This window comes from Bufo bufo, chromosome 1 (assembly GCF_905171765.1).
Source record: "Bufo bufo chromosome 1, aBufBuf1.1, whole genome shotgun sequence".
Classification (NCBI taxonomy): Eukaryota; Metazoa; Chordata; class Amphibia; order Anura; family Bufonidae; genus Bufo; species Bufo bufo.
In genome coordinates, this window is record NC_053389.1 from 352257277 (window position 1) to 352283453 (window position 26177).

At 44.5% G+C, this 26177-nt stretch overlaps 1 protein-coding gene and 1 long non-coding RNA gene across 3 annotated transcripts in view; one reads left to right on the forward strand and one right to left on the reverse strand.

Annotated features, from left to right (window-relative positions):
- Positions 1-26177, reverse strand: part of SPDL1 (spindle apparatus coiled-coil protein 1) — a 174006-nt gene that overhangs the window by 133243 nt on the left and 14586 nt on the right. Inside the window, exons 1-4 of one of the 2 annotated variants that reach the window (XM_040442825.1) lie at positions 24273-24437; positions 22642-22806; positions 22356-22532; positions 4863-5057 (exon numbers count right to left, since the gene is read on the reverse strand). In XM_040442825.1, coding sequence (XP_040298759.1) covers positions 4863-5057; positions 22356-22532; positions 22642-22794 — 525 coding nt within the window. In that variant the 5' untranslated portion in view covers positions 22795-22806; positions 24273-24437. Of the gene's footprint in view, positions 1-4862; positions 5058-22355; positions 22533-22641; positions 22807-24272; positions 24438-26177 lie in introns of those variants that run through there. The other variant, XM_040442834.1, reaches the window with a different exon arrangement.
- On the forward strand, positions 12952-18233 carry LOC120977040. The gene is made up of 3 exons (XR_005773813.1): positions 12952-13085; positions 15178-15179; positions 18203-18233. It is a non-coding gene; the product is annotated as an uncharacterized LOC120977040 (long non-coding RNA).

A 26177-nucleotide genomic window follows, 5' to 3' on the forward strand; every position in this document is an offset into this window, starting at 1 on the left:
TTGCGGTAGCACGGATGCGGTAAGCTGTTCCCCCGCCGGAACCGCCTGCCAGAAAAGGCTACCGCAAGTGTGGAAGTAGCCTTAGGCCTCTTTCACACGACAGTATGTCTTTTTCAGTGTTTTGCGGTCCGTTTTAAACGGATCCGTTGTTCCGTTTTTTTGTTTCCGTTGTGTTTCCGTTTCGTTTTTCCGTATGGCATATACAGTGTACAGTAATTTCATAGAAAAAATTGGGCTGGGCATAACATTTTCAATAGATGGTTCCGCAAAAAACGGAACGGATACGGATGCATTTCCGTATGCATTCCGTTTTTTTGCGGACCCATAGACTTTAATGGAGCAACGGAACGTGATTTGCGGCCAAATATAGGACATGTTCTATCTTTAACATATCTTTTTTTGCGGAACCATTGAAATGAATGGTTCCGTATACGGACCGCAAAAAACGGCCCGCAAGCGGGGAAAAAAAACGGCCGTGTGAAAAGTCTGGATATTTCTTTCTATTGGTTCAGTTGGTGACTACTGTCAAGATTGTTAAACTACTTTGAGGTAGGAGACTATATATGTGGATATGAAGTTACAGCTTGCGCACAACAATATCACTTGAAAAGGGTGGGTTCACATCACGTTTTTGCCCAAAAAAAAATGAAATATACATATCAAATGGATGGCAAAACCCCAGCCTTTTCAAGTGATATTGTTGTGTTATATATATTATTGCTAACACACACTGAACAAAAATATCAATGCAACACTTTCGGTTTTGCTACCATTGTGCATTAGCTGAACTCAAAGATCTGAAACATTTTCTACACACACACACACACACACACAAAAGACCAATTACTCAAATATTGTTCACAAATCTGTCTAAATCTGTGTTAGTGGGCACTTCTCCTTTGCCGAGACAATCCATCCCACCTCACAGGTGTGGCATATCAAGGTGCTGATTAGAGAGCACAAATAATGCACAGGTGTGCCTAAGGCTACTTTCACACTAGCGTTCGGGTGTCCGCTCATGCGCTCCGTTTGAAGGGACTCACGAGCGGCCCCGAACGCATCCGTCTGGCCCTAATGCATTCTCAGTGGAGACGGATCCACTGAGAATGCATCCGCCTGCCAGCGCTCAGCCTCCGCTCCGCTCAGTGAGCGGACACCTGAACGCTGCTTGCAGCGTTCGGGTGTCCGCCTGGCCGTGCGGAGGCGAGCGGATCCGTCCAGACTTACAATGTAAGTCAATGGGGACGGATCCGCTTGAAGATGACACTATATGGCTCAATCTTCAAGCGGATCCGTTCCCCATTGACTTTCAATGTAAAGTCTGAACGGATCCGCTCAGGCTACTTTCAGACTTAGAAAATTTTCTAAGTAATAATGCAGACGGATCACGTTTTTGCCAAAAAAAAAATGATATATACATATCAAATGGATGGCAAAACCCCAGCCTTTTCAAGTGATATTGTTGTGTTATATATATATTATTACTAACACACACTGAACAAAAATATCAATGCAACACTTTCGGTTTTGCTACCATTTTTAACGAATTATAAACGTGTAGAGATAGAAAAAAGTTAGATTATCGGAGCGGATCCGTCTGATAAAACATCAGACGGATCCGCTCCGAACGCTAGTGTGAAAGTAGCCTTAGAATGCCCACAATAAACAACTCTGAAATGTACAGAGTTTTGCCTTACTGGGAGTATCTGGTGTGGCCACCATTTGCATAACGCAGTGAACACATCTCCATCCGATAGAGTTGGTCAGGTTGTTGATTGTGGTCTGTGGAATGTTGGTCCACTCCTCTTCAATAGCTGTGCGAAGTTGCTGAATATTGGCAGGAACTGGAACACGCTGTCGTATAAGCCGATATAGAGCATCCCAAACATGCTCAATGGGTGACAACAGCGGTCACAACAGTGCTGCAACATGAGGTGATGGTCGTGGATGAATGGCACAACAATGGGCCCCAGGATCTCCTCACGGTATCTCTGTGCATTCAAAATGGCATCAATAGAATGCAGCCGTGTTCGTTGTCCATAACATACATCTGCCCATACCATAACCCCACTACCACCATGGGCCACTCGATCCACAACATTGAATTCAGCAAACCGCTCACACACAGGACGCCACACATACTGTCTGCTATCTGCCCTGAACAGTGAAAACTGGGACTCATCCATGAACAGAATGCCTCTCCAACAAGTCAGATGCCATCGAATGTGAGCATTTGCCCACTCAAGTCGTTTACGACGACGAACTGCAGTCAGGTCCAGATGAGTTTCCCTGAGACGGTTTCTGACAGTATGTGCAGAAATCCTTCGGTTATGCAAACCGATTGTTGCTGCAGCTGTCCGGGTGGCTGGTCTCAGACGATCATGGAGGTGAACATGCTGGATGTGGAGGTCCTGGGCTGGTGTGGTTACACGTGGTCTGCGGTTGTGAGGCCGGTTGGATGTACTGCCAGATTCTCTGAAACGCCTTTGGAGACGGCTTATGGTAGAGAAATGAACATTCATTGCACGGGCAACAGCTCTGGTAGACATTCCTGCAGTCAGCATGCCAATTGCACGCTCCCTCTAACGTTGCGACATCTCTGGCATTGTGCTGTGTGATCAAACTGCACATTTCAGAGTGTCCTTTTATTGTGGGAGGTCTAAGGCACACCTGTGCAATATTCATGCTGTCTAACCAGCACCTTGATATGCCACACCTGTGAGGTGGGAGGGATTATCTCGGCAAAGGAGAAGTGCTCACTAACACAGATTTAGACAGACTTGTGAACAATATTTGAGAGTAATGAGTTCAGCTCATGCAAAATGGGAGCAAAACCAAAAGTGTTGCGTTTATATTTTTGTTGAGTGTGTGTGTGTGTGTGTGTGAGTGAATATAATTATATATTAGGACTGCAGCTAACGATTATTTGAATAATCGATTAGTTGTCGACAATTTCATCGATTAATCGGGGGGAAAAAATCACCAAAATGAAAAAAAAAAAGGGGGGGGGGTTTATATGATTTTACTTGAAAAATTATGTTCAAAGGCCATAACAAAAATTGTGGATGGCTCTGTTATGGGCAGGGGAGGGGGATCTGTGGACGGCGCTGTTATGTGCAGGGGAGGGGGATCTGTGGACGGCGCTGTTAAGGGCAAGGGAGGGGGATTGTGGACGGCGCTGTTATGGGCAGGGGAGGGGGATCTGTGGACGGCGGCGCTGTTATGGGCAGGGGAGGGGGATCTGTGGACGGCACTGTTATGGGGAGGGGAGGGGGATCTGTGGACGGCACTGTTATGGGGAGGGGGATCTGTGGACGGCACTGTTATGGGGAGGGGGATCTGTGGACGGCACTGTTATGGGGAGGGGGATCTGTGGACGGCACTGATATCGGGAAGGGGATCTGTGGACGGCACTGTTATGGGGAGGGGGATCTGTGGACGGCACTGTTATGGGGAGGGGGATCTGTGGACGGCACTGTTATGGGGAGGGGAATCTGTGGACGGCACTGTTATGGGAGGGGAATCTGTGGACGGCACTGTTATGGGAGGGGAATCTGTGGACAGCACAGTTATGGGGAGGAGGATCTGTGGACGGCACTGATATCGGGAAGGGGATCTGTGGACGGCACTGATATGGGGAGGGGGATCTGTGGATGGCACTGATATGGGGAGGGGGGGGGGGTCTATAGATAGCATCTTATGCTACAGATCTCCCCAATAACAGTGCCATTCACAGATCCCCCTCCCATAACAGCCCCGGCCCCGCTGCTCACAGCAGACTATTCTGGCAGTAACTTTTACTCAGCGCATCTTTATTACCTTACAATGAAGCTCTGGTAACAGGCAGAGCGGGCGGCAGCGTAACGTCACTCACGTGACGCGCCTGCTCCGCCCACTTTATGAATGAAGCAGGCGGAGCAGGCGCATCACACGAGTAAGTGACGTTACACGACCGTCCGCTTTGCCTGTTACTGAATAAAGATGCGCTGATTTAAAGTAAACCGCCCGCTTAGCAACAAATCTGCGATTATTCGATAACTGGATTCGTCGATAATGAATCCCGTTATCGAATATTATCGATAGTCTATTAATCGTTGCAGCACTAGAGTGTGTGTGTATATATTATATATACACACACACACACTTTTTTTATTTTATTTTTTAACAACGGAACTATGGTGAACGGATGCTATTGTTAGCGTATACGTTAAACAGATGGCAAAAACAATGTGAACCCACCCAAAGTTTTTCGTAATTGCTTTGCATTTTGTTTAAAGGGGTTCTGCAGTTTGTTTAAACTGATTACATCATCAGCATCTGATCGGCGGGGGTCCGACACCTGGGACCCCCGCCGACCAACTGGTTGAGAAGGCAGCGGCGCTGGCAGTAGTGCCGCGGCCTTCTCAAACAGCTGATCGGAGGGGGTCCCGGGTGTTGGACCCCCGCCGATCAAATGCTGATGATGTAATCAGTTTAAACAAACTGCAGAACCCCTTTAATAAAGAACATTATTTTGACAATAAAGTGGTTTTACCATGAATCATTTGTATACCAAAAGGCCATAGTAGAAAGCTATTTCTATTAGCAGCTGCTGAGAGTATACCAGTTCACCAACACTCAGCTCCTAAGATGGATGTGCACATTGTGGTACTTTATGAACATAGGGTGGCACCATAGCAAATAAGTGAAGGTCTTAACTCTTCGCTGGATTGTTTGTATAACACTATGTAAATGGAAAAAACTTTCTATCATTTATACAATAAACCTACATGTAATGGGTAGGACAAACCCTTTTAGTTTCTATCACCAGTACAAAGTGTGGGAAGAATACCTCCAGCGCCACTAGAAGATTAGTTACTCACCTTTGCACTTTCCAGATCACTTATTTCATTCTGGAGTGTCACCATTTCTGATGACATAGTTTCATGAGCACGCTCAGACATAATGTGAAGCTCCTCTGATTTGTTAGCAAGCAGCTCAATCTGGTGGTCAAGTTTGTGCTTTAGTTGTTTCTCACTTAATCTTGCTTCATCCAATTCAGCTTTCAGCTTCTCTATCTGGGTAGAAAAAATTAAGACAATAAAAAACTGAAACTACACATACAAATTGAAGGTCACTGTATTAGTGAGGGGTAAAGTTTGCACAGGCATCTTAGCTAGTTTTTACGTTTTTTTCCCTCTCCATGACAGATGCACAAAACTCCTGAAGCCACCTCATCTGTGCATGTGCCAGGAAGAGGAATGGTTTTAACTCCATCGGCCACAGAAATGACATCTCGTCCATAGCCCAGGCAAGAAAACTGGTAAAGGTAGGCTGAAGCAGGATTTTTCAGACGAGCAGCATCATGTGACTCCGAGAGTCCAACCCACGCAACCTAGGACCATTAAAGTATACCACAAACTTTCTCATGCAGGTGCATTAAGGAGGTTGTCTGCTTTTGTAATATTGATGAACTATCCTTGAGTATTATGTACCCATGTACTAAGCCAAGATTAGCTGAGCGGAGCGGGCTCCTGCCTGCTCCGCTAAGCTAAGAACTGTATGTCAGCTCTTAGCTTAGCGGAACAGGCTTTGCTAATCCTGGCATAGTACATGGGTACAGGTTATCCATGTGCTATGCCAGAAGTTAGTAATCCTCCGGGAAGCTCATACTCTCAGCGCTGCTGCGGCTCCATTCATAAATTTCACACTCCGTACACCACTGAGCTGTGTACGAAGAACTGAGATTTAAGAGCACAGTGAAGGTTGAACTTTAGGGAGGTAAAAGGCGAAGAAAACTACAAAATTGATTAATAAAGAATATTAGAAATAGTTATATTAGGGCATTATGGATATCATTAAAAATTGTTACAAAGGTTTAGTTACTCTTTAACGTTGAACCTCCATGTGCCTCATATCAACAGTGACCCCATAATTAACCCCATGTTGTCCATTACATGTCCAGGTTCATGAGGGACCACTTAAAGGGTTTCTGTCAAATAAATGATGTTATGTAGCTGACATTAGCGATGGGCTAATGTCAGCAGTACATAACTGTATGCTTTATAACTCCCTGCCTGCCACCGTTCAATTAAAATAAAGACTTAAAATATGCTAATGAGCCTCTAGGGTGTTGCTTCAGCACCTAGAGCAGGCATCCTCAAACTGCTGCCCTCCAGCTGTTGTAAAACTACAACTCCCACAATGCCCTGCTGTAGGCTGATACCTGTAGGCTGTTCGGGCATGCTGGAGGTGTAGTTTTGCAACAGCTGGAGGGCCGCAGTTTGAGGATGCCTGACCTAGAAGCTCGGTCTAAGCACCCTTTGGCACGCCCAGGTCCAGTTGATTGACTTTCGAGTTCTCCTCATCGTCCCGTAAATCCCGCACCTGCGCCATCCCGTTTAGTATTCGGTTGGAAGATCCATTTATTTCTATGGGTCCTCAACACGGTGTGCTGTCCGTATCAGTTATTCCATACCGCGGTTCAGCAGAAAAGATAGAACATGTCCTATTCTTATCCGCAATCGTGGACAAGAATAGACATTTTCTATTATGGTTGCAGCCATGTGCAGTCCGAAAAGTGTGGAACGCACATGGCCGGTATCAGTGTTTTGCAGATTCGCAAATTGCAGATCTGCAAAGCACTACGGACGTTTGAATGGGCCCTAACAGTGATTTCCACAACACCCCACTCCCTTAACAGTGGCCTCTACAGCCTAACACGGACCATTCCCTTAACTGTGACTTCCACAGCAGCCTGCCCCTAGGGTGGCCAGAGATCTGGTTTTAGGCCGGACAGTCAGGCTTTTAAGACTCCCTGTCCTCCGTTAGGCACAGGTCTTTTTAAATAGCTCACTCTCAAACAGCAGCACTGTGCTGTCTTAGCATGAGCTGCAGGGAGAAAGTCACCCTCCCTCCCACCCCTGCAGCTGACAGAAGTTGATTTTTACCTTAAAGGGACACTGACAGGCCAAATCAGCATATATAGTTAGATATATCACATTACAGGTCTTATAGAGTCTTTTAAAAGCATATAACTATCCCCCCTGTCCACCTTATAAAGAGCGAAATATAAAGTTTTATAACCTGCATCTGCGGTCAGCAATCTGTCCAAGGGGCGGCGTTTCATGTGAAAATGCGCCCAGCCAGCCTTCCCAACTGCCGTTTGTAGCCCCGCCCAGCTCATCATTATTCACTTCGCTGGGCGGCGGCTAGAACTCTCCCCAGTCCCGATCCTGCGCCTGCGCAATTCAATCCTCCGGGCATCGTTCATGCCCATTCTTCTGCGCCTGCGCCCTGCCGTCGGACGCACTATAATTAACCCCTTATATGATGTGAGTGAGCAGCGCTCTGAAGCGCTGCTCTGAACAGTGCATGGCTGAGGCTGCAGCCATGCACTGTTCAGAGCAGCGCTTCAGAGCGCTGCTCACTCACATCATATAAGGGGTTAATTAAAGTGCGTCCGACGGCACGGCAGGGCGCAGAAGAATGGGCATGAACGATGCCCGGAGGATTGAATTGCGCAGGATCGGGACTGGGGAGAGTTCTAGCCGCCGCCCAGCGAAGTGAATAATGATGAGCTGGGCGGGGCTACAAACGGCAGTTGGGAAGGCTGGCTGGGCGCATTTTCACATGAAACGCCGCCCCTTGGGCAGATTGCTGACCGCAGATGCAGGTTATAAAACTTTATATTTCGCTCTTTATAAGGTGGACAGGGGGGATAGTTATATGCTTTTAAAAGACTCTATAAGACCTGTAATGTGATATATCTAACTATATATGCTGATTTGGCCTGTCAGTGTCCCTTTAATTTTTTCAATCCCCGTCGGCTGTGGAGTGAGAGAGGGCATGGTCTACCCGGGTCAGGGTTTTTAAGTCAGTCGTTTGAGGGTGGTCTGAATGGCCACCCTACCTTCCCCCCTTAACGGTGACCTCCACAGCACTCCCCTCCCTTAACAGTGTCATCCACAGCAGTGATGAAAAATGGCTAGGTTGCTATGGAACCCTGGTGTAAAACTGTGTATGTGGAGACTAAGGGCCTGCGAACGTCTATTGGATGATAAAGGTCATGTGACCGTGTGTATGGCAGTTGGGATATGAGGAGAAAGACCTGCAGGCTTCTATTGGCTATAGTAGGTCATGAGATGGTGCCATATTTGCATTTTTGGGAATCTCTCAGGAACGGTACGTGCTCGAGTACGGGTCTAAAACCTTCCCGGACACCTGATGTACCTGTGTGCTAAAATTCGTGATTGTAAATGCGACGGTGCGGATTCCTTTAGCAGACATACACACATACACTCAGCTTATACCTGGGTATATTTAATCGATTTCATTTAATGTTTGTGTGCGCCGTTAAAAGATATCAAGTGTAGCAACTATAACAGTGACCTCCACAGCCCCCCCCCCCCCACAGTGCCCCATCTCCTTAACCCCTTAGGGACCAGGCCATTTTTCACAAATCTGACCAGTGTCACTTTGTGTGAATAACTGTAAAATGCTTTTACTTATCCAGGCCATTCTGAGACAGTTTTTTCGTCACATATTGTACTTCATGACACTGGTAAAATGGAGTCAGAAAAATTATTTTTTATTTATAAAAATACCAAATTTACCAAAAATCTGCAAATTTCCAAGTTTCAATTTCTCTACTTCTAGAATACATAATAATACCTCCAAAAATAGTTATTACTTTACATTCCCCATATGTCTACTTCATGTTTGAATCATTTTGGGAATGCCATTTAAATTTTTTGGGGATGTTAAATTTTGGGGAAATTTTCAAAAACCCACTTTTTAAAAAGGACCAGTTCAGGTCTGAAGTCACTTTGTGAGGCTTACATAATAGAAACCACCCAAAAATGACCCCATTCTAGAAAACTACACCCCTCAAGGTATTCAAAACTGATTTTGCAAAACGTCATTAACCCTTTAAGTGTTCCACCTAAAGTTATTGGCAAATGGAGATGAAAAACCGGAATTAGTCTTACCGGTAATTCTGTTTCCATGAGATCATCACGACGGCATACAAGGAGATTGACCCCTGACCTCTGTAGGGGCAGGAACAGAGAAAGGTTAAATACCCTCCTCCCACCACCAACACCAGTGTTTCCAAAATCACACAGAGCAACCCGGTGGTGGAAAACAGTGAAAAAAGGTATTACTCCATACCTTCTAGAGACCCACTAGGTCAAACGATTTAAATCGTGCCGTCGTGATGATCTCATGGAAACAGAACTACCGGTAAGACTAATTCCGGTTTTTCCATAGCATCATCACGACGGCATACAAGGAGATATAAAAAATATATCAGTTAAGGGGGGGCTACAGCCTGGAGGACTTTCCGCCCTAAGGACAGATCAGATGATCTGGAAAGATCCAGGCGATAGTGTTTTATAAAAGGTATGAATGCTGGACCAAGTGGCAGCACGACAGATTTCCTCCAGAGAAGCCCCAGCTCTCTCCGCCTGAGAGGAAGACATGGCCCGAGTGGAATGGGCCCTAATGTGGACTGGACATGTAAGATTTTGTATTTGGTAACAAAGACTAATGGCTTCTTTGAGCCATCTAGCTATAGAGGACCGGGAGGCTTTTTGGCCCTTAAATCTTCCTCCAAAAAGAACTAGTAAATTGTCAGATTTCCTAAACTTTTCCGTCACAGCGATATAGTTTAGGACTGCCCGTCTAACGTCCAGAGTGTGAAATGCGGATTCTTTGTCATTAGAGGGATGTTGGCAAAAAGAAGGTAGAGTAATTTCCTGGCTCCGATGAAAATTGGATACAACTTTGGGGAGAAATACAGGATCCATAGAATAATTCTATCATCTAGAATACGGAGGTAGGGTTCCCCGATTGATAGGGCTTGTAATTCTCCTACTCTGCGGGCCGAAGTTATTGCAATTAAGAAGGCCGTTTTCAAGGACCATAAGTTTATTGGACAGTCAGACATGGGTTCAAAGGGTGGTAAAGTAAGGCCTGTAAGAATGATGTTCAAATCCCAGGAAGGGACACGGGCGGTGATCGTTGGGCGGAGCCTCGTCGCTGCCTTAATGAATCTTTTGATCCAACGATGGCCGGCTATATCTTGGTCAAAGAAACAACCTAGGGCTGAGATCTGGACCTTCAAGGTAGAGGGTCTAAGTCCCAGGTCTAGACCTTGCAGTAGGAAATCCAGTATTCTTTGGATGTTGGGTTTATGCAAATGTGGCGATTCGTCCCCACTCCAGGAACAAAAACATTTCCAGATCTTAAGGTAAATTGCTGACGTTACATTCTTTCTGGAGGCTTTCAAAGTAGCAATAACTTCGTCTGACAGGCCCTGAAGTTTCAGGGTTTGGGACTCAGGATCCAAGCTGCCAATTTCAGAAACTGCGGGTTTGGGTGTAGAACTGGACCCTGCTGGAGTAGATCCCCCCGCACAGGAAGGGGCCATGGAACCTGTAGAGAAAATTTCTGGAGAGATGAGAACCAACTTCTCTTTGGCCATAGGGGAGCGATCACAATCACCGTGGCCTTGTCCTGGAGAATTTTTTGTACCACCTTCGGAATTAGAGGAAGTGGAGGGAAGGCATAGCACAGATTCCAATGCCAACGGATGGCGAAGGCGTCTAAGGCATGAGGTCTGTCCCTGGGGTTTAGAGAACAGAATGTTTCCACCTTTGAGTTTGCCCTGGTGGCAAACAGATCCACATCGGGCATCCCCCATTTCCTTACTACTAGCCCGAATATTTCTGGATTTAGAGACCATTCTGTATGATCGATCCTGTGGCGGCTGAGAAAATCGGCTTCCTGATTTAGTATTCCCTTCAGATGAACTGCCGATATAGAGGCCACCTTCTGTTCTGCCCAAGCAAAGATTTTTGTTGTCAGTGCTTGTAGGGTTACGGACCGTGTTCCCCCTTGATGGGAGAGGTAGGCAATGGCCGTAGTGTTGTCCGATAGCACTTTTATGTGATGACACAACATTTCCTCTGCTACCTTCAACGCCTCCCAGACTGCTCTCAGTTCCCTGAAGTTTGATGACTGGGATCTGATCGAATCTGGCCAAGTGCCCTGGAACATACGATCCCCCACCTTTGCGCCCCAGCCAGACAGACTTGCGTCTGTTATTACCTGAACCTGGGGAGTCTTCTGCCAGGGATTTCCCCGTGATAAGTTCCCGTGGCTTTTCCACCAATTTAGGGACTGCAGAATCCGAGCTGGTGGAATTACTTGATGATCTAGAGAGGATTGGCCCCTGTTCCAGACACTCAGGTGCCAGGACTGAAGGGGTCTGAAGTGTATTTGACACCAGGGAACTGCCGGAATACAAGATGTTAGCAGGCCCAGCATACTCATCGCCTCTCTGATAGAGCAAGAACTTCTTTTCTGAAAGGATCTGATCTTTTGTTGGAGAAATTATATTTTGTCCGGAGGTAGGAATACCGCTTGCTTTCGGGAGTCTAGGATCATACCTAAGAATCGAACTTCCCTTGAGGGGGTGAGGACGGACTTTTCTTTGTTCACAATCCACCCCAGGTCGTCTAGGATGGAGAGAAAGAACCTCAGATTCAAATCGATTTGGCTGAGACTTTCGCTGATCAGAAGGAAATCGTCCAAATAAAGGGATTATCATAAGTCCCTTTCTTCGGGCGAAGGCGACCATCTCTACCACTACTTTGGTAAATATTCTCGGGGCTGATGAAATCCCGAAGGCAAGGGCCCTGAACTGGTAGTGATGGACGTTCCCTGATATATCCTGGATTGCAAACCGGAGAAAACTCTGTGAGTTGGTGTGAATGGGAATGTGGTAATAAGCGTCTCGCAGGTCTATTGTGCACATATAGACGTCTTTGCTTAGCAGAGGGATTGTAGATGCTAGGGTCTCCATCCTGAACTTCTGATAACGAATGAACCTGTTTAGTGGTTTCAGGTTTATGATAGTCCGAAAAGTGCCTTCTTTCTTCCTGATTAGAAATAGAGTTGAATAGAAACCCCTGCCTCTTTCTGGAGGCGGGACCGGTGAGATTACATTCATTTGATGAAGTTTCTGGACTCCTTGCCAAAGGTTCGTTTGGAACCGTGTCAGTGAAAATTTGTTTGGGGGTCTTGAAGACCACTCTATTTGGTAGCCTGCCCCGACTACCTTGGAAATCCAGGGTTCTGGGAGATAGATTCCCATGACCCCAGGAATTTTGAGAGTCTTCCCCCCCACTCCGGCGTCATTGCTTATCGGAGGATTTTTGGTGGGAGAAGGATTGGCATCTTCCTCTTCCCCCTTTTGGATAGCTCCAACGCCCTGATTTCCCTTTCCCCCTGTAGCTTTTTTCTTGACCCAAGGAGGAGCGAAAAGGATACCGGCGTCTGGAGGGGCGATCTTCCGGAAACCCCTTTTTGTCCGCGGCCTTCTCTAGAATTTTATCCAGCACCGGGCCAAACACATTCTCCAGAAAAGGGTATAGAACAAAGCTTTAACTTAGACGTCTTGTCCCCCGACCAGCACTTCATCCAGAGGGCTCTTCTGGCTGCATTGGAAAGCGCCGCATCTCTGGCGGAGAATCGGACTGATTCGGCAGAGGCATCCGCCAGGAAGGCCGTGGCGGATTTTAAAAGAGGGAGAGAATTAAGGATTTGCTCCCTAGATGCTTTATCTTTCATATGAGTTTCTAATTCTCCCAACCAAAGATACATGGATCTGGCGACTGAGGTAGCCGCAATATTGGTTTTAATATTAAACATGGACGCCTCCCAGGATTTCCTGAGAAGACTGTCCGCTTTACGATCCATCTAATCTTTAAGTTGGGAGGCATCCTCAAATGGAAGGGAAGTTTTCTTGTTCACTTTGGCAACCTGTACATCGATCTTGGGAATTTCATTGAAAATTTTAGACTCCTCTGGATCAAATAGCAACCTATTTTTGAATGCAGCCGGGACTCCCAGTCTTTCTGGGTCTGCCCACTCATCAAGGACCATATCCCTAATACTCTCATTGATGGGAAACACACAAGTTTTCTTAACTCTTAGGCCCCCAAACATTTCTTCTTGTACCGAATGGGTACGTTGCACTTCCTCCACGCTCATGGTCGACCTTACTGCCTTCAATAGGTCGGACATTTCTTCCGTAGAAAGTTGAATTAGTCTTACCGGTAATTCCTTTTTCGCGAATCCTCCATGACGGCACCTTACTTGGAGATTATCCTCCTCCTCTAGCCAGGCAGGGACAGGAAGGTTCAAAAGGGCCCGCCTCCTCACTTATCTTCAGTGTCTTCTGGACTTGACAGGCCCTAAACTTACACACTCATTCGTGACCTTCACCAATTATTTATCCACTCTCTGTTATACATATTAAATTTCATACATATAACTCTAGACTAATTATTTAATTTTATAACTAGTCCTTTTTTTTTTTTTTTTTTTTTTTTTTTTTGGGGGGGGGGAATATAAGCGGTGCCGTCATGGAGGATTCGCGAAAAAGGAATTACCGGTAAGACTAATTCAACTTTTCCCCTCCCCTCCATGACGGCACCTTACTTGGAGGACTAACAGATTAGTAAATTAGGGAGGGACAATTGCTTGTAAAACTTTCCTACCGTAGGATAGGTCTCTTTTAGAATCAATATCTATCCTATAGTGTTTTACAAAGGTATGAGGATTCGACCAGGTTGCTGCCCTACAGATCTGATCCAAGGAAGCGGATGCTTCTTCCGCCCATGAGGTCGAAACTGCCCTTGTAGAATGAGCCTTGATATTTACCGGGGGTCGTTCCCCTATTGCTATGTAGGCTTCTGAGATAGCTGATTTTAACCAGCGTGAAATAGACGGTTTGGACGCTTTTAATCCTTTGCTACCTCCTAAAAATTGGACAAATAGGTTATTAGATTTTCTCCAGTTTTTAGTTTCAGATATATACTTTAGAACACACCTTCTGACGTCCAAAGTGTGAAAAGCCTCTTCTTTTTTAGATCTGGGATTTTCATAGAATGAAGGAAGAACCACCTCCTCCATCCTATGGAACTCCGAGACAACCTTAGGTAGGAAGGAATTGTCGAACCTTAGAATTATTCTGTCGTCCCTGATCGTCATGAAGGGTTTTTTAACCGAGAAAGCTTGTATTTCATTAACCCTACGTGCAGAGGTAATGGCCACTAGAAATACTGTTTTAAGGGTCAGATATCGGATATTGGCTGACTCCAAGGGCTCAAAGGGGGGTTTAGTGAGACCGGAGAGGACAGAGTTTAAATCCCATGGAGCGACCAGAGGTTTACTCCGGGGTCTGAGTCTGACGGTTCCCTTCATGAAGCGAATGATCCACGGATTAAGAGCTATTTTCTCGTCTAAATAGACACTTAAAGCTGAAATTTGGACTCTAAGAGTACTAGGTTTTAACCCTTTATTAAAACCTTCTTGAAGAAAATCTAGAATAGACAGAATACTTCCCACGGAGTCAGGAGTATTTTCTGAACACCAGGAAACATATCTATTCCAGATTTTGCGGTAAATTTTATTAGTGACATCTTTTTTGCCAGCTAGCATGGTATTAATTACTCTGTCCGATAAACCCTTAGATTTTAAGACTGCCCTTTCAGGATCCAAGCAGAGAGATGCAGACTTTGCGTCTTTGGGTGGAAAACTGGCCCTTGACAGAGGAGGTCTTCCGAACAGGGTAGAATCCATGGATCCTCCTTGGACATCTTTGCCAGGAGAAGAAACCAGGATCTCCTTGGCCAGTTGGGAACAATTAAGATTACCTCGGCCCTCTCTTCTTTTATTTTCCTGAGAACCCTTGGAATCAGAGGCAGAGGTGGGAAACAGTATGCCAGTTGGAAATTCCAAGGAAGAGCTAGTGCATCTGTTCCTGCACTTCTCGGATCCCATGGATCTAGGGAAAAATAAGTTGGTAATTTTGCATTTATTTTGTTTGCAAAGAGGTCTATTTGGGGAAGACCCCACCTTTGTGTTAAGGTTTGGAAAATTTCCTCTTTTAAACTCCACTCCCCCGGATCTAATTTCCTGCGGCTGAGGAAATCCGCTTGGATGTTTTGCGTCCCTTTTAGAAAAATCGCTGATAGGGAGAGGAGATTCTCCTCCGCCCATAAGAAAATTTTGTTGGCTAGGACTTGAAGTTGTTTGCTTTTTGTTCCTCCCTGGTGGTTTATATATGCAACCACCGTCTTGTTGTCTGACCTTATTTGTACGTTGGACCTTTTTAATTTTTCTGAGAAGTAACTCAGAGCCTCCCACACCCCCAGAAGTTCCCGGTGGTTTGACGAGTACCTCTTCTGGGATTGTGACCACTCCCCTTGGGCTGACACTGATTGGAGATGTGCTCCCCAGCCCCATAGACTGGCATCCGTGGTGAGGATCAACTGATCTCTCACTATCCAAGGAACTCCCCTCTGTAGATTTAAATTTGATTCCCACCATTTTAGTGAGGATCGAATGGGATCCGGAATTGTTATTAGATTGTCTAGAGAATCTTGTCTTCGGTTCCATATTTTTAGCATGAACGTCTGAAGAGGACGGGAATGTATTTGCGCCCACTTCACTGCCGGGATACAAGCTGTAAAAGGATCCTATCAGGGCCATCGTTTGTCTTATGGTGTGGGATTTTTGATGCCTGAATAGTTTTACTTGGGATTGGATCTTTGTGATCTTTTCTGCTGGTAAAAAGCATTTTTGGCTCACCGAGTCTATGAGAATTCCCAAAAAAACTAATTTGTGTGGGAACTAAGTGGGACTTTTCCCGATTTAAAATCCAACCCAATTCCTCCAGTCTGTCTATCGTTTTGGATAGATTGATCTCTAGGTCTTTCTGGGAGTCCCCCACTATTAAAAGGTCGTCCAGGTATGGGACTATCATTATCTTTTCCCTCCTCAGAGGGGTTATTGCCTCTAGCATAATTTTTGTAAAAAAGCCTGGGGGCCGTCGTTATCCCAAAGGGTAGAGCTTGAAACTGGAAATGTTTTAGACGCCCTTGGACCCATACCGCTATTCTCAAGAACGGTTGTGACCCTGGATGAATGGGTACGTGAAAATACGCATCTTTTAAATCTATGGATGCTAGAAACACCCTTTCTTGTAGAACTTTGACCGTGGTTCTTCTAGATTCCATCCTGAATTTTTCGTACTTTATGGACCTGTTCAGGGCTTTCATATTTATGATGAGACGCATTTTCCCGTTTGTTTTTTTTACTAAGAACACCCTGGAATAACAGCCCAGACCGACTTGGTTTGAGTATTTTTCCCAGCAATCCACAAATTTTCCCAGTCTTCCCCCCACTGGGGCTCTGGCGTCATTTTTTGGAAGATTCCTCGGAACGGGGAGAGAACATAAAACCCTTCCCTTTCTGTCTTCCTGATCTCCAGTTTTCCGTTTTACTCCTTTTATTTTGAAAACTAACCTTTTTTTGGGGATGAAAAAAGGGAGCTTTCCTCTTCTTTTTATCCTCTGGGAAGTTCTTTTTGGAATCAGAAGCTTTTTCTAAAATTTTATCTAAGTCCTGACCAAAGAGAAGATTACCATAAAACGGGATGTTACATAGTTTTGCTTTGGAACCTGTGTCTCCGGACCAAGCTTTTAGCCAAAGTGCCCTTCTAGAGTTATTGGCTAAAGCCGTAGCTCTTGCGGCCAGCCTGACAGAATCCGCTGTTGTGTCTGACAAAAAATCTACGGCCTTTAATAAAAGAGGGAAGCAGTCTGCAAAGTTTTCATATGGAGTATTGGATTTTAAGAGAACATCTAGTTGTTCCAACCAACTTTTTAGGGACCTAGCAACGGACGTGGCAGCGATATTGGGTTTAAACAAAGCTGCGACCGCATCCCAGGTTCTTTTAAGATTAGCATCCACTTTTTTGTCCATAGGATCACGCAATGATCCTGTATCTTCGAATGGCAAAGAAAAACCTTTAGCTAGTTTGGAGAGTGAAACATCAATCTTAGGACAACTCAAGAACGGGGACAACTCTTCTTCGTCAAAAGGAAGCCTTTTCCTAATTGTTCGGGGTAAAAAAACCTTCCTGTCCGGATTTTTCCACTCCCTTAGGATAAGAGACTGCAGATTTTTGTGTACAGGAAATACCCTTTTCTTTTTAGTTTCTAACACTGAAAACATTCTATCTATATATTCTATAGGGCGAACCTATGTACTTTTTCTTCCTTAATTTCCATGGTATCCCTGACCGATTTCAATAGATCGTTTATATCGTCAGATGAAAATAGATAATTTTTAAAATCGCCATCGGAGTCAGAGTTGTTACTATCCTCATCGCTATCTGAAGAAATAGAGGAGGATGAAGAGGTTTTTATGGGGGATTTTTTCCTGGGCTCCTGTTTTGATGTTGATGGAACGCTGGCGACTGCAGCAAAATCTGAAAAAGCGGTTTTTATTTCCTGCTTAATCAGGCACTGCAATTCCTGTTTTAGGGACGGGACTTCTTCCCTAACAATGCTATCAATGCATTTTCCACACAGTTTTTTAGCGTAATTATCGGGGAGTTTGGCCGAACATACGCGACATCTGGGAATTTTAGATTTCGGCGATATTTTAGGTTTTACAGAGCTATCTTTGTCACTCTTCCAACAGAAAAAGGGAAAAAGATGAGAAAAGACTTAGTAACAGTGCAAGCAGCATTCCATACTCACAACCTGGATGTCACTCACAGCTACAGGTTGGTCCATGGCTTCCTCCTGATCCATAAGTGCGGATATCTGAGGCTGCAGGAAACTTGCAAACTCTCTGGTCAGAGGCCGACATCCGACTTGACCAGGGCGCCAGTTTTTAAAACACTACGTAGGCCGGAAGTCTCCCCAGGACCTCAGACGTCATCCGGCCCGGCAACCTCCGGCTACCACAATTAGGCCCCCAGATGACGTCACCCGCCGGAGCCGAGAATCTCGGGCAGCAGGCAGCCTGGAAACCGGAAGAACTCCTTTGAGTGTCCGGATGCCGCGGATAGTCACTACGCGCTGGCGCGCGCGAGTTTTGAATATAGAGAGGACCGCGGCAGGCTCCATGGAACGGCCTTACTTGCCCAAGGTAAGACCGTGGCTGGCGCAATGCACCCGCTACTCCGCGATAGCTCCCGACCGGAGCACGAACGTGTCCTATCTTCCGCCTGGCAGGGACAGGAAGACACTGAAGATAAGTGAGGAGGCGGGCCCTTTTGAACCTTCCTGTCCCTGCCTGGCTGGAGGAGGAGGATAATCTCCAAGTAAAGTGCCGTCATGGAGGGGAGGGGAAAAAGTAATATCTACGACCGTCATCCACTGAGTGAGTCGGAGACTCTCTCCCCCTCTTCCCATGACCTAACGGAGTGGGCACTTTCAACCGCAATAACTTCTAGGTCCGAAGGGGATGGAGATCTAGCCCGCTTCCTCTTAGGTTGCGGCAAGTCGGGGGGATTAGTGGACAGGTGGGCCAGGGATGAACGAATCTCTTCCTGAATCATAGTTTTTAATTCCTGTTTTAGAGAGGGTGCTTCACCCCGTACAATATTTGAAATACAAAGCTTGCACAATTTTTTGGGGTAGTAGTCAGGAAGTCTGCTATTGCAGGAGATACATTTGAGTGATTTCCTGATCTTTTTCGGGGCTTCTTTAGCCTAAAAGAGAGGAGAAGGCAGGGAATAAGGGTATGACCACTAGAGGGAGAGAGAGAGCAAGAGAGGGGGGGGGGGGGGGTCAGGGGCCGGCAGAAGCAAGCTCCTTGCCGCTGACAGCTCGCAGCATGGAAATAAGTGTCCTCACTCTCTCTCTCTCTCTCCCCTTCCCCCTATTAAAGCAGGAGAGAGGGATCAACAGACTCCCTGACCCGCTCATATAATACCCCCGAAGGGGACTCACGGTTGGAAGCAGCGCCGGTGGCTCAGCTCTAGGGGATCGCTCCGATGCCGACATAGTCGTCCTCTTCTGCAGGCAAGGGTTCCGCAACCAGTGGGGACCGATCCTGGGAGCGTTTACCAGAGTTCAGGCCTCGGTTTTAAGCTGGGCCCCACGCTGCCGCCGCGACGTCACTTCCGGGTAGCCGGCCGTGACGTCATAAACATGCGCTCCATGCAGCGGCGCGCAACCCAGCTGCCGCCTCAGTAGGGAGTCTGCGCCAGGGAACAGGCCCCAGAATTACCGGGACGAGATAGAGCCCTGTACCCCCTGCCCAGCGTTAGTACTGGACCGCGGGAGGGCAGGGGGACGCCATGCAGGATGCCGGCGATTTTCCAAGGTAAACGAAAAAAAAAAAAAAAAAAGGAGATTCCATTTCCTTAGCTTCATCTCCCTGCATACAGGGAGACCTTTCTCTGCCCTGTCCTCTGTAGGGACAGGAAACACTGGTGTTGGTGGTGGGAGGAGGGTATTTAACCTTTCTCTGTTCCTGCCCCTACAGAGGTCAGGGGTCAATCTCCTTGTATGCAGTCGTGATGATGCTATGGAAATTTAGGAATAAAACATTTTTGGCAAATTTTCCATTTTAATCCATTTTTTCCAGTAACAAAGTAAGGGTAAACAGACAAACAAAACTCAATATTTATTGCCCTGATTCTGTAGATTGCAGAAACACCACATATATGTGGTCGTAAACTACTGTACTGGCACACGGCAGGGCGTAAAGGGAAAGGAGCGCCATGTGGTTTTTGGACTGCAGATTTTGCTGGACTGGTTTATTTACACCATGTCCCATTTGAAGCCCCCTGATGCACCCCGTAGAGTAGAAACTCCATAAAAGTGACTCCCATTTTGGAAACTACGGGATAAGGTGGCAGTTTTGTTGGGACCATTTCTAGGGTACATATGATTTTTGGTTGCTCTATATTACATTTTTGTGAGGCAAGGTTACCAAAGATAGAAATTCTGAAATTTCATCTCCATTTTCCATAAACTGTTGAGGAACACCAAAAGGGTTAATAAAGTTTGTAAAATCAGTTTTGAATACCTTGAGGGGTGTAGTTTCTTAGATGGGGTCACTTTTATGGAGTTTCTACTCTACGGGTGCATCAGGGGTTCTTCAAATGGGACATGATACAAAAAAGGCCATCAAAATCTGCTTTCCAGAAACCATATGTCGTTTCATTCCTTCTGCGCCCTGCTGTTTGGTCATACAGCAGTTTACGAACACAGATATAGACTGTGAAACTGAAACTTGTTTATCTCATAATGGAAACAGGTTCTTGGCAATAACCAAAGACAATTACCTCTCCCAACTGGTTCAGGACCCGACTAGAGGGACGGCCATATTAGACTTAGTATTAACCAATAGGCCTGACAGAACAACAGACGTGCAGGTTGGGGGACACCTGGGAAATAGTGACCATAAAGTAATAACCTTCCAATTATCATTCAAAAGAGCGTTTCTACAGGGAGGAACAAAAATACCAAACTTCAAAAAAGGTAAATTTAGCCAACTAAGAGAGGCCATAGGCCTAACTAACTGGGACAAAGTCCTCAAAAATAAAAATACAGCCACAAAATGGGATATCTTTAAAAACATCCTAAAATCTCACTGTGAGAGGTACATACCGTATGGGAATAAAAGGTTAAGGAACAAAAAGAAACCAATGTGGATAAATAGAACTGTAAAGAAAGCAATAAAATGACAGAAAGAAAGCATATAAATCCCTAAAACAGGAGTGTAGCACGGAAGCACTGAAAAACTATAAGGAAAAAAATAGAACATGTAAAAAACAAATAAAAGCGGCCAAACTAGAGACCCAGAGATTAATTGCCAATGAGTAAAACTAACCCTAAAATGTTCTTCAATTATATAAATGTTAAAAAGTATAAATCTGAAGGTGTCGGCCCTTTAAAGAGTAATGAGGGGGGAGTCGCAGAGAGCGACGAGGAGAAAGCAAAGCTGTTAAATATTTTTTCTCTCCAATGTATTCACTAAGGAAAATAAGCTGTCAGATGACATGCAGAATGTAAAAATAAATTCCCCATTAAAAGTGTCCTGTCTGACCCAGGAAGAAGTACATCAGCGACTTAAAAAGATTAAAATAGACAAATCGCCAGGACCGGATGGCATACACCCCTGTATCATAACGGAATTAAGTAATGTCATAGCCAGACCCTTATTTCTGATATTTGCAGACTCTATACTGACAGGGAATGTCCCACAAGATTGGCGCACGGCAAATGTGGTGCCAATATTCAAAAAGGGTCCAAAAACAGAGCCTGGAAATATAGGCCGGTAAGTTTAACATCTGTTGTGGGTAAACTGTTTTAAGGTTTTCTAAGTGATGCTATCTTAGAGCATCTCAACGGAAATAAGCAAATAACGCCATATCAGCATGGCTTCGTGAGGGATCGGTCATGCCAAACTAATTTAATCAGTTTCTATGAGGAGGTAAGTTCTAGACTTGACAGCGGCGAATCAATGGATGTCGTGTATCTGGACTTCTCCAAAGCATTTGACACTGTACCACATAAAAGGTTAGTATATAAAATGAGAATGCTCGGACTGGGAGAAAACGTCTGTAAGTGGGTAAGTAACTGGCTGAGTGATAGATTGGGTCACTGTCACTAGTGGGGTACCTCAGGGGTCAGTATTGGGCCCTATTCTCTTCAATATATTTATTAATGATCTTGTAGAAGGCTTGCATAGTAAAGTATCAATTTTCACAGATGACACTAAACTGTGTAAAGTAATTAACACTGAAGAGGACAGTATACTGCTACAGAGGGATCTGGATAGACTGGAGGCTTGGGAAGATAAGTGGCAGATGAGGTTTAACACTGACAAATGTAAAGTTATGCACATGGGAAGGAATAATGCAAGTCACCCGTACATAGTAAATGGTAAAACTCTCGGTAACACTGACATGGAAAATGACCTTGGAATTTTAGTGAACATCAAACTAAGCTGCAAAAACCAGTGTCAGGCAGCTGCTGCCAAGGCCAATAAGATAATGGGTTGCATCAGAAGGGGCATAGATGCCCGTGATAAGAACATAGTCCTACCACTTTACAAATCGCTAGTCAGACCACACATGGAGTACTGTGTACAGTTCTGGGCTCCTGTGAACAAGGCAGACATAGCAGAGCTGGAGAGGGTCCAGAGGAGGGCAACTAAAGTAATAACTGGAATGGGGCAACTACAGTACCCTGAAAGATTATCAAAATTAGGGTTATTCACTTTAGAAAAAAGACGACTGAGGGGAGATCTAATCAGTATGTATAAATATATCAGGGGTCAGTACAGAGATCTATCCCATCATCTATTTATCCCCAGGACTGTAACTGTGACGAGGGGACACCCTCTGCGTCTGGAGGAAAGAAGGTTTGTACACAAACATAGAAGAGGATTCTTTACGGTAATGACCATAATGTGATGCCATAGCCTAATGATATGCCATGACACTGTGTTAGAAGGGTAACACTTAATAAAAAGGCTAAATAATTAAATACCTTATCTTTCAGTTCACTCATTTCACGATTATGATTCCACTCTAGTTGATCCTGTAACTGTTCAAGCCAAGCCTTCTGCTGCTGCTTTATATTTTCACATTCTGACGTTAAACTTTCTAGCATCCGATTTTTAAGTTCAACTTCCCGTTGGAGAGAATATTTTTCTTGTTCCAAGTTCTAAAATTCATTATTAAAAATAAATAAATAAATAAATAGATATCATTATGCTGAGACATATACCAACTGGCTCAAATAAACATCACATGAAAGATTCTGCATTACATACATCAATGGTGCCAGTCATTTCATTGCGTTGCTCCTCCAATTGATTTTGTAAGTCGCTTTGACTTTCCAACAGTTGAAGCCCATACTGTGCGGCCCTGTCCCTCTCCTCTTCCGCCTCTTTTAACTGACTCCGCAGTTTTAAGATAGCATCCATTGTGTCAGATGCCTAATAAAATAAAGACAATTTGAAGGGGTTGTCTGACAATAAAAACTTGGACAAACCCCCCAACTGGCAAAAAAAAAAAAAAAAGAAAGAAAGAAAAGATAAATGATTAGACTTTATACTTGCCTCTTTCTTCAGTGCTTTTCTCTTAGGCTACTAATTCACACTAGCGTTTTGGCTTTCCGTTTGCGAGATCCGTTCAGGGCTCTCAGAAGCGGTCCAAAACTGATCAGTTTTGCCCTAATGCATTCTGAATGGAAAAGGATCCGCTCAGAATGCTTCAGTTTGCCTCCTTTCCGCTCTGGAGGCGGACACCAAAACGCTGCCTGCAGAGTTTTTCTGTCCGCCATTTGGTGCGAAACCAAACAGATCCGTCCTGGCACACAATGTAAGTAAATGGGGATAGATCAGTTTTCTTTGACAATAGAAAACGGATCCGTCCCCCATTAACTTTCAATGGTGTTCAAGACGGATCCGTCATGGCTATAGAAGACATAATACAACCGGATCCATTCACGACGGATGAATGCGGTTGTATTTGTAGCGGAAGCGTTTTTGCAGATACGGTACATGACGGATCCGCAAAAAACGCTAATGTGAAAGTAGCCTTAGACGCCAGTCAGGCCCTCCTGCTGCTGGTTTACAAACTGCAGAGGTGAGCTGCCAATATACAGCACATGACTGCTGCAGCCAATTAGTGTCCTCACCAGTTGAAGACATTAGCAGTAATCACAGAGACATGCTGATGTACACCAAGTGACCATTGCAGCCAAACACTCATCAGTGGTATGCCACCATGAAATTGCTGCAGTCTGTAAACAGCAGCAGGAAGACTGGACCAGTGGTGCAGGGAATAGCACTGCAGAAACGTATTCTCTGATCTGTTAGAAAGGTACATGTAGTAATCTGTAGTGAATGTAATTTTCTTAGCAGTGTCTGTATTTGTGAGCCATCTCCTCCCTTCTGCTTCTCAGCTGTGTCATGTGACCAGCCATCAGACCCTCCAACCGACACAGCATCTTTGTGTGGACAGGAAGTCAGTTTCTCTACGTATTCTTATGGAAGCCTCAAAGTCAGTCTCACAGGAATGAATAGAGAAGTTACTGACGTCCTGTCCTCTGTCAGATGAGAATCAAAAGGGAGGTTATAACTCACAAATACAGTCACTGGTAAGAGGATTTCCTTTACTACAGTTTACATCATGTATCTGTCTAACAGGTCGGAGAATAAAAATGTTTATAGGAGTGCTTCAACAAAACATTTTTTATTAGCCAGGTGTGGAGGGCAGGTCTGAGATTTATTTAAACGGTCAAAAGTTTAGTACATACAAGACAAAAATTTAGTCACGTTACTAAAAGCATAATTTTCTATAACATTTTGGTCTTACAGAAGTCCAGACTCGTGGAAATTTTTATAGACCCAACAGACCCTCTTCACAGTGTCACAACTGTTGAGAAACTAATACTTACCAGCCCACCACTTCTACTGTTGCTTCTCAGGCCTCCACTGGCCTCTTCAACACACAAAGTAACTGCTGAGCCAATCACTGAGCGAGGATGGTCACTGCTGCATCAGTGATTGGCTGAGCAATAATTTATTTTGGGTCATGTGAGCCCAGGATTTTTTTTTATTCAATGAACCTTTCAAAAAAAAAATTACCAACCAGACAACCCATTTAAAGTGGTTTTCTGATATTGGAGAGGATTCTTGAAAACCCATTTATTTTACAGGAAAGCAAAAAAATGCAGAACCAAAGACAATTCTCAGTGCCTTGGCCTAATGAAATGTTACCCTATTTACTGTTGTTTCGATACCAAAATTTTCATTCGGTTTTGATACCATAAAAAAGCATTGAGATACCCGATACCATGCAAAAAAATAAAGAAAACCAAATAATCTTTATTTTTATATTTAGATGTAAAATTGAGAAAGGGGTGTGTTTTTTTTGTTTTGTTTTTTTACAGTTTATTTAATAAATATTTCCCCCTTAAGGGCTAGAACCTAGGATATTTTAATCCCTTATCCTATTCACACTGATACAGATCTATTAGGGTGACTCCTGGGGCTCCGATCAGAAGCTGCCACTGCCGCCAATGAGAGGAGGTGAAAGGACTCTGTGGCCACTGCCACCAATGATTTTAACCACTTAAGGACCACAGGTTTATACCACCTAAAGACCAGGCCCTTTTTTACAAATCGGCACTCCACAACTTTAGCGGTTTATTGCTCGGTCATGCAACTTACCACCCAAATGAATTTTACCTCCTTTTCTTCTCACTAATAGAGCTTTCATTTGGTGGTATTTCATTGCTGCTGACATTTTTACTTTTTTTGTTATTAATCGAAATTTAACGATTTTTTTGCAAAAAAATGACATTTTTCACTTTCAGTTGTAAAATTTTGCAAAAAAAACGACATCCATATAGAAATTTTGCTCTAAATTTATAGTTCTACATGTCTTTGATAAAAAAAAAATGTTTGGGTAAAAAAAAAATGGTTTGGGTAAAAGTTATAGCGTTTACAAACTATGGTACAAAAATGTGAATTTCCGCTTTTTGAAGCAGCTCTGACTTTCTGAGCACCTGTCATGTTTCCTGAGGTTCTACAATGCCCAGACAGTACAAACACCCCACAAATGACCCCATTTCGGAAAGTAGACACCCTAAGGTATTCGCTGATGGGCATAGTGAGTTCATAGAACTTTTTATTTTTTGTCACAAGTTAGCGGAAAATTATGATTTTATTTTATTTTTTTTTTCCTTGCAAAGTCTCATATTCCACTAACTTGTGACAAAAAATAAAAGCTTCCATGAACTCACTATGCCCATCAGCGAATACCTTGGGATGTCTTCTTTCCAAAATGGGGTCACTTGTGGGGTAGTTATACTGCCCTGGCATTCTAGGGGCCCAAATGTGTGGTAAGGAGTTTGAAATCAAATTCTGTAAAAAATGACCAGTGAAATCCGAAAGGTGCTCTTTGGAATATGGGCCCCTTTGCCCACCTAGGCTGCAAAAAAGTGTCACACATGTGGTATCTCCGTATTCAGGAGAAGTTGGGGAATGTGTTTTGGGGTGTCATTTTACATATACCCATGCCGGGTGAGAGAAATATCTTGGTCAAATGCCAACTTTGTATAAAAAAAATGGGAAAAGTTGTCTTTTGCCAAGATATTTCTCTCACCCAGCATGGGTATATGTAAAATGACACCCCAAAACACATTCCCCAACTTCTCCTGAATACAGCGATACCACATGTGTGACACTTTTTTGCAGCCTAGGTGGGCAAAGGGGCCCATATTCCAAAGAGCACCTTTCGGATTTCACTGGTCATTTTTTACAGAATTTGATTTCAAACTCCTTACCACACATTTGGG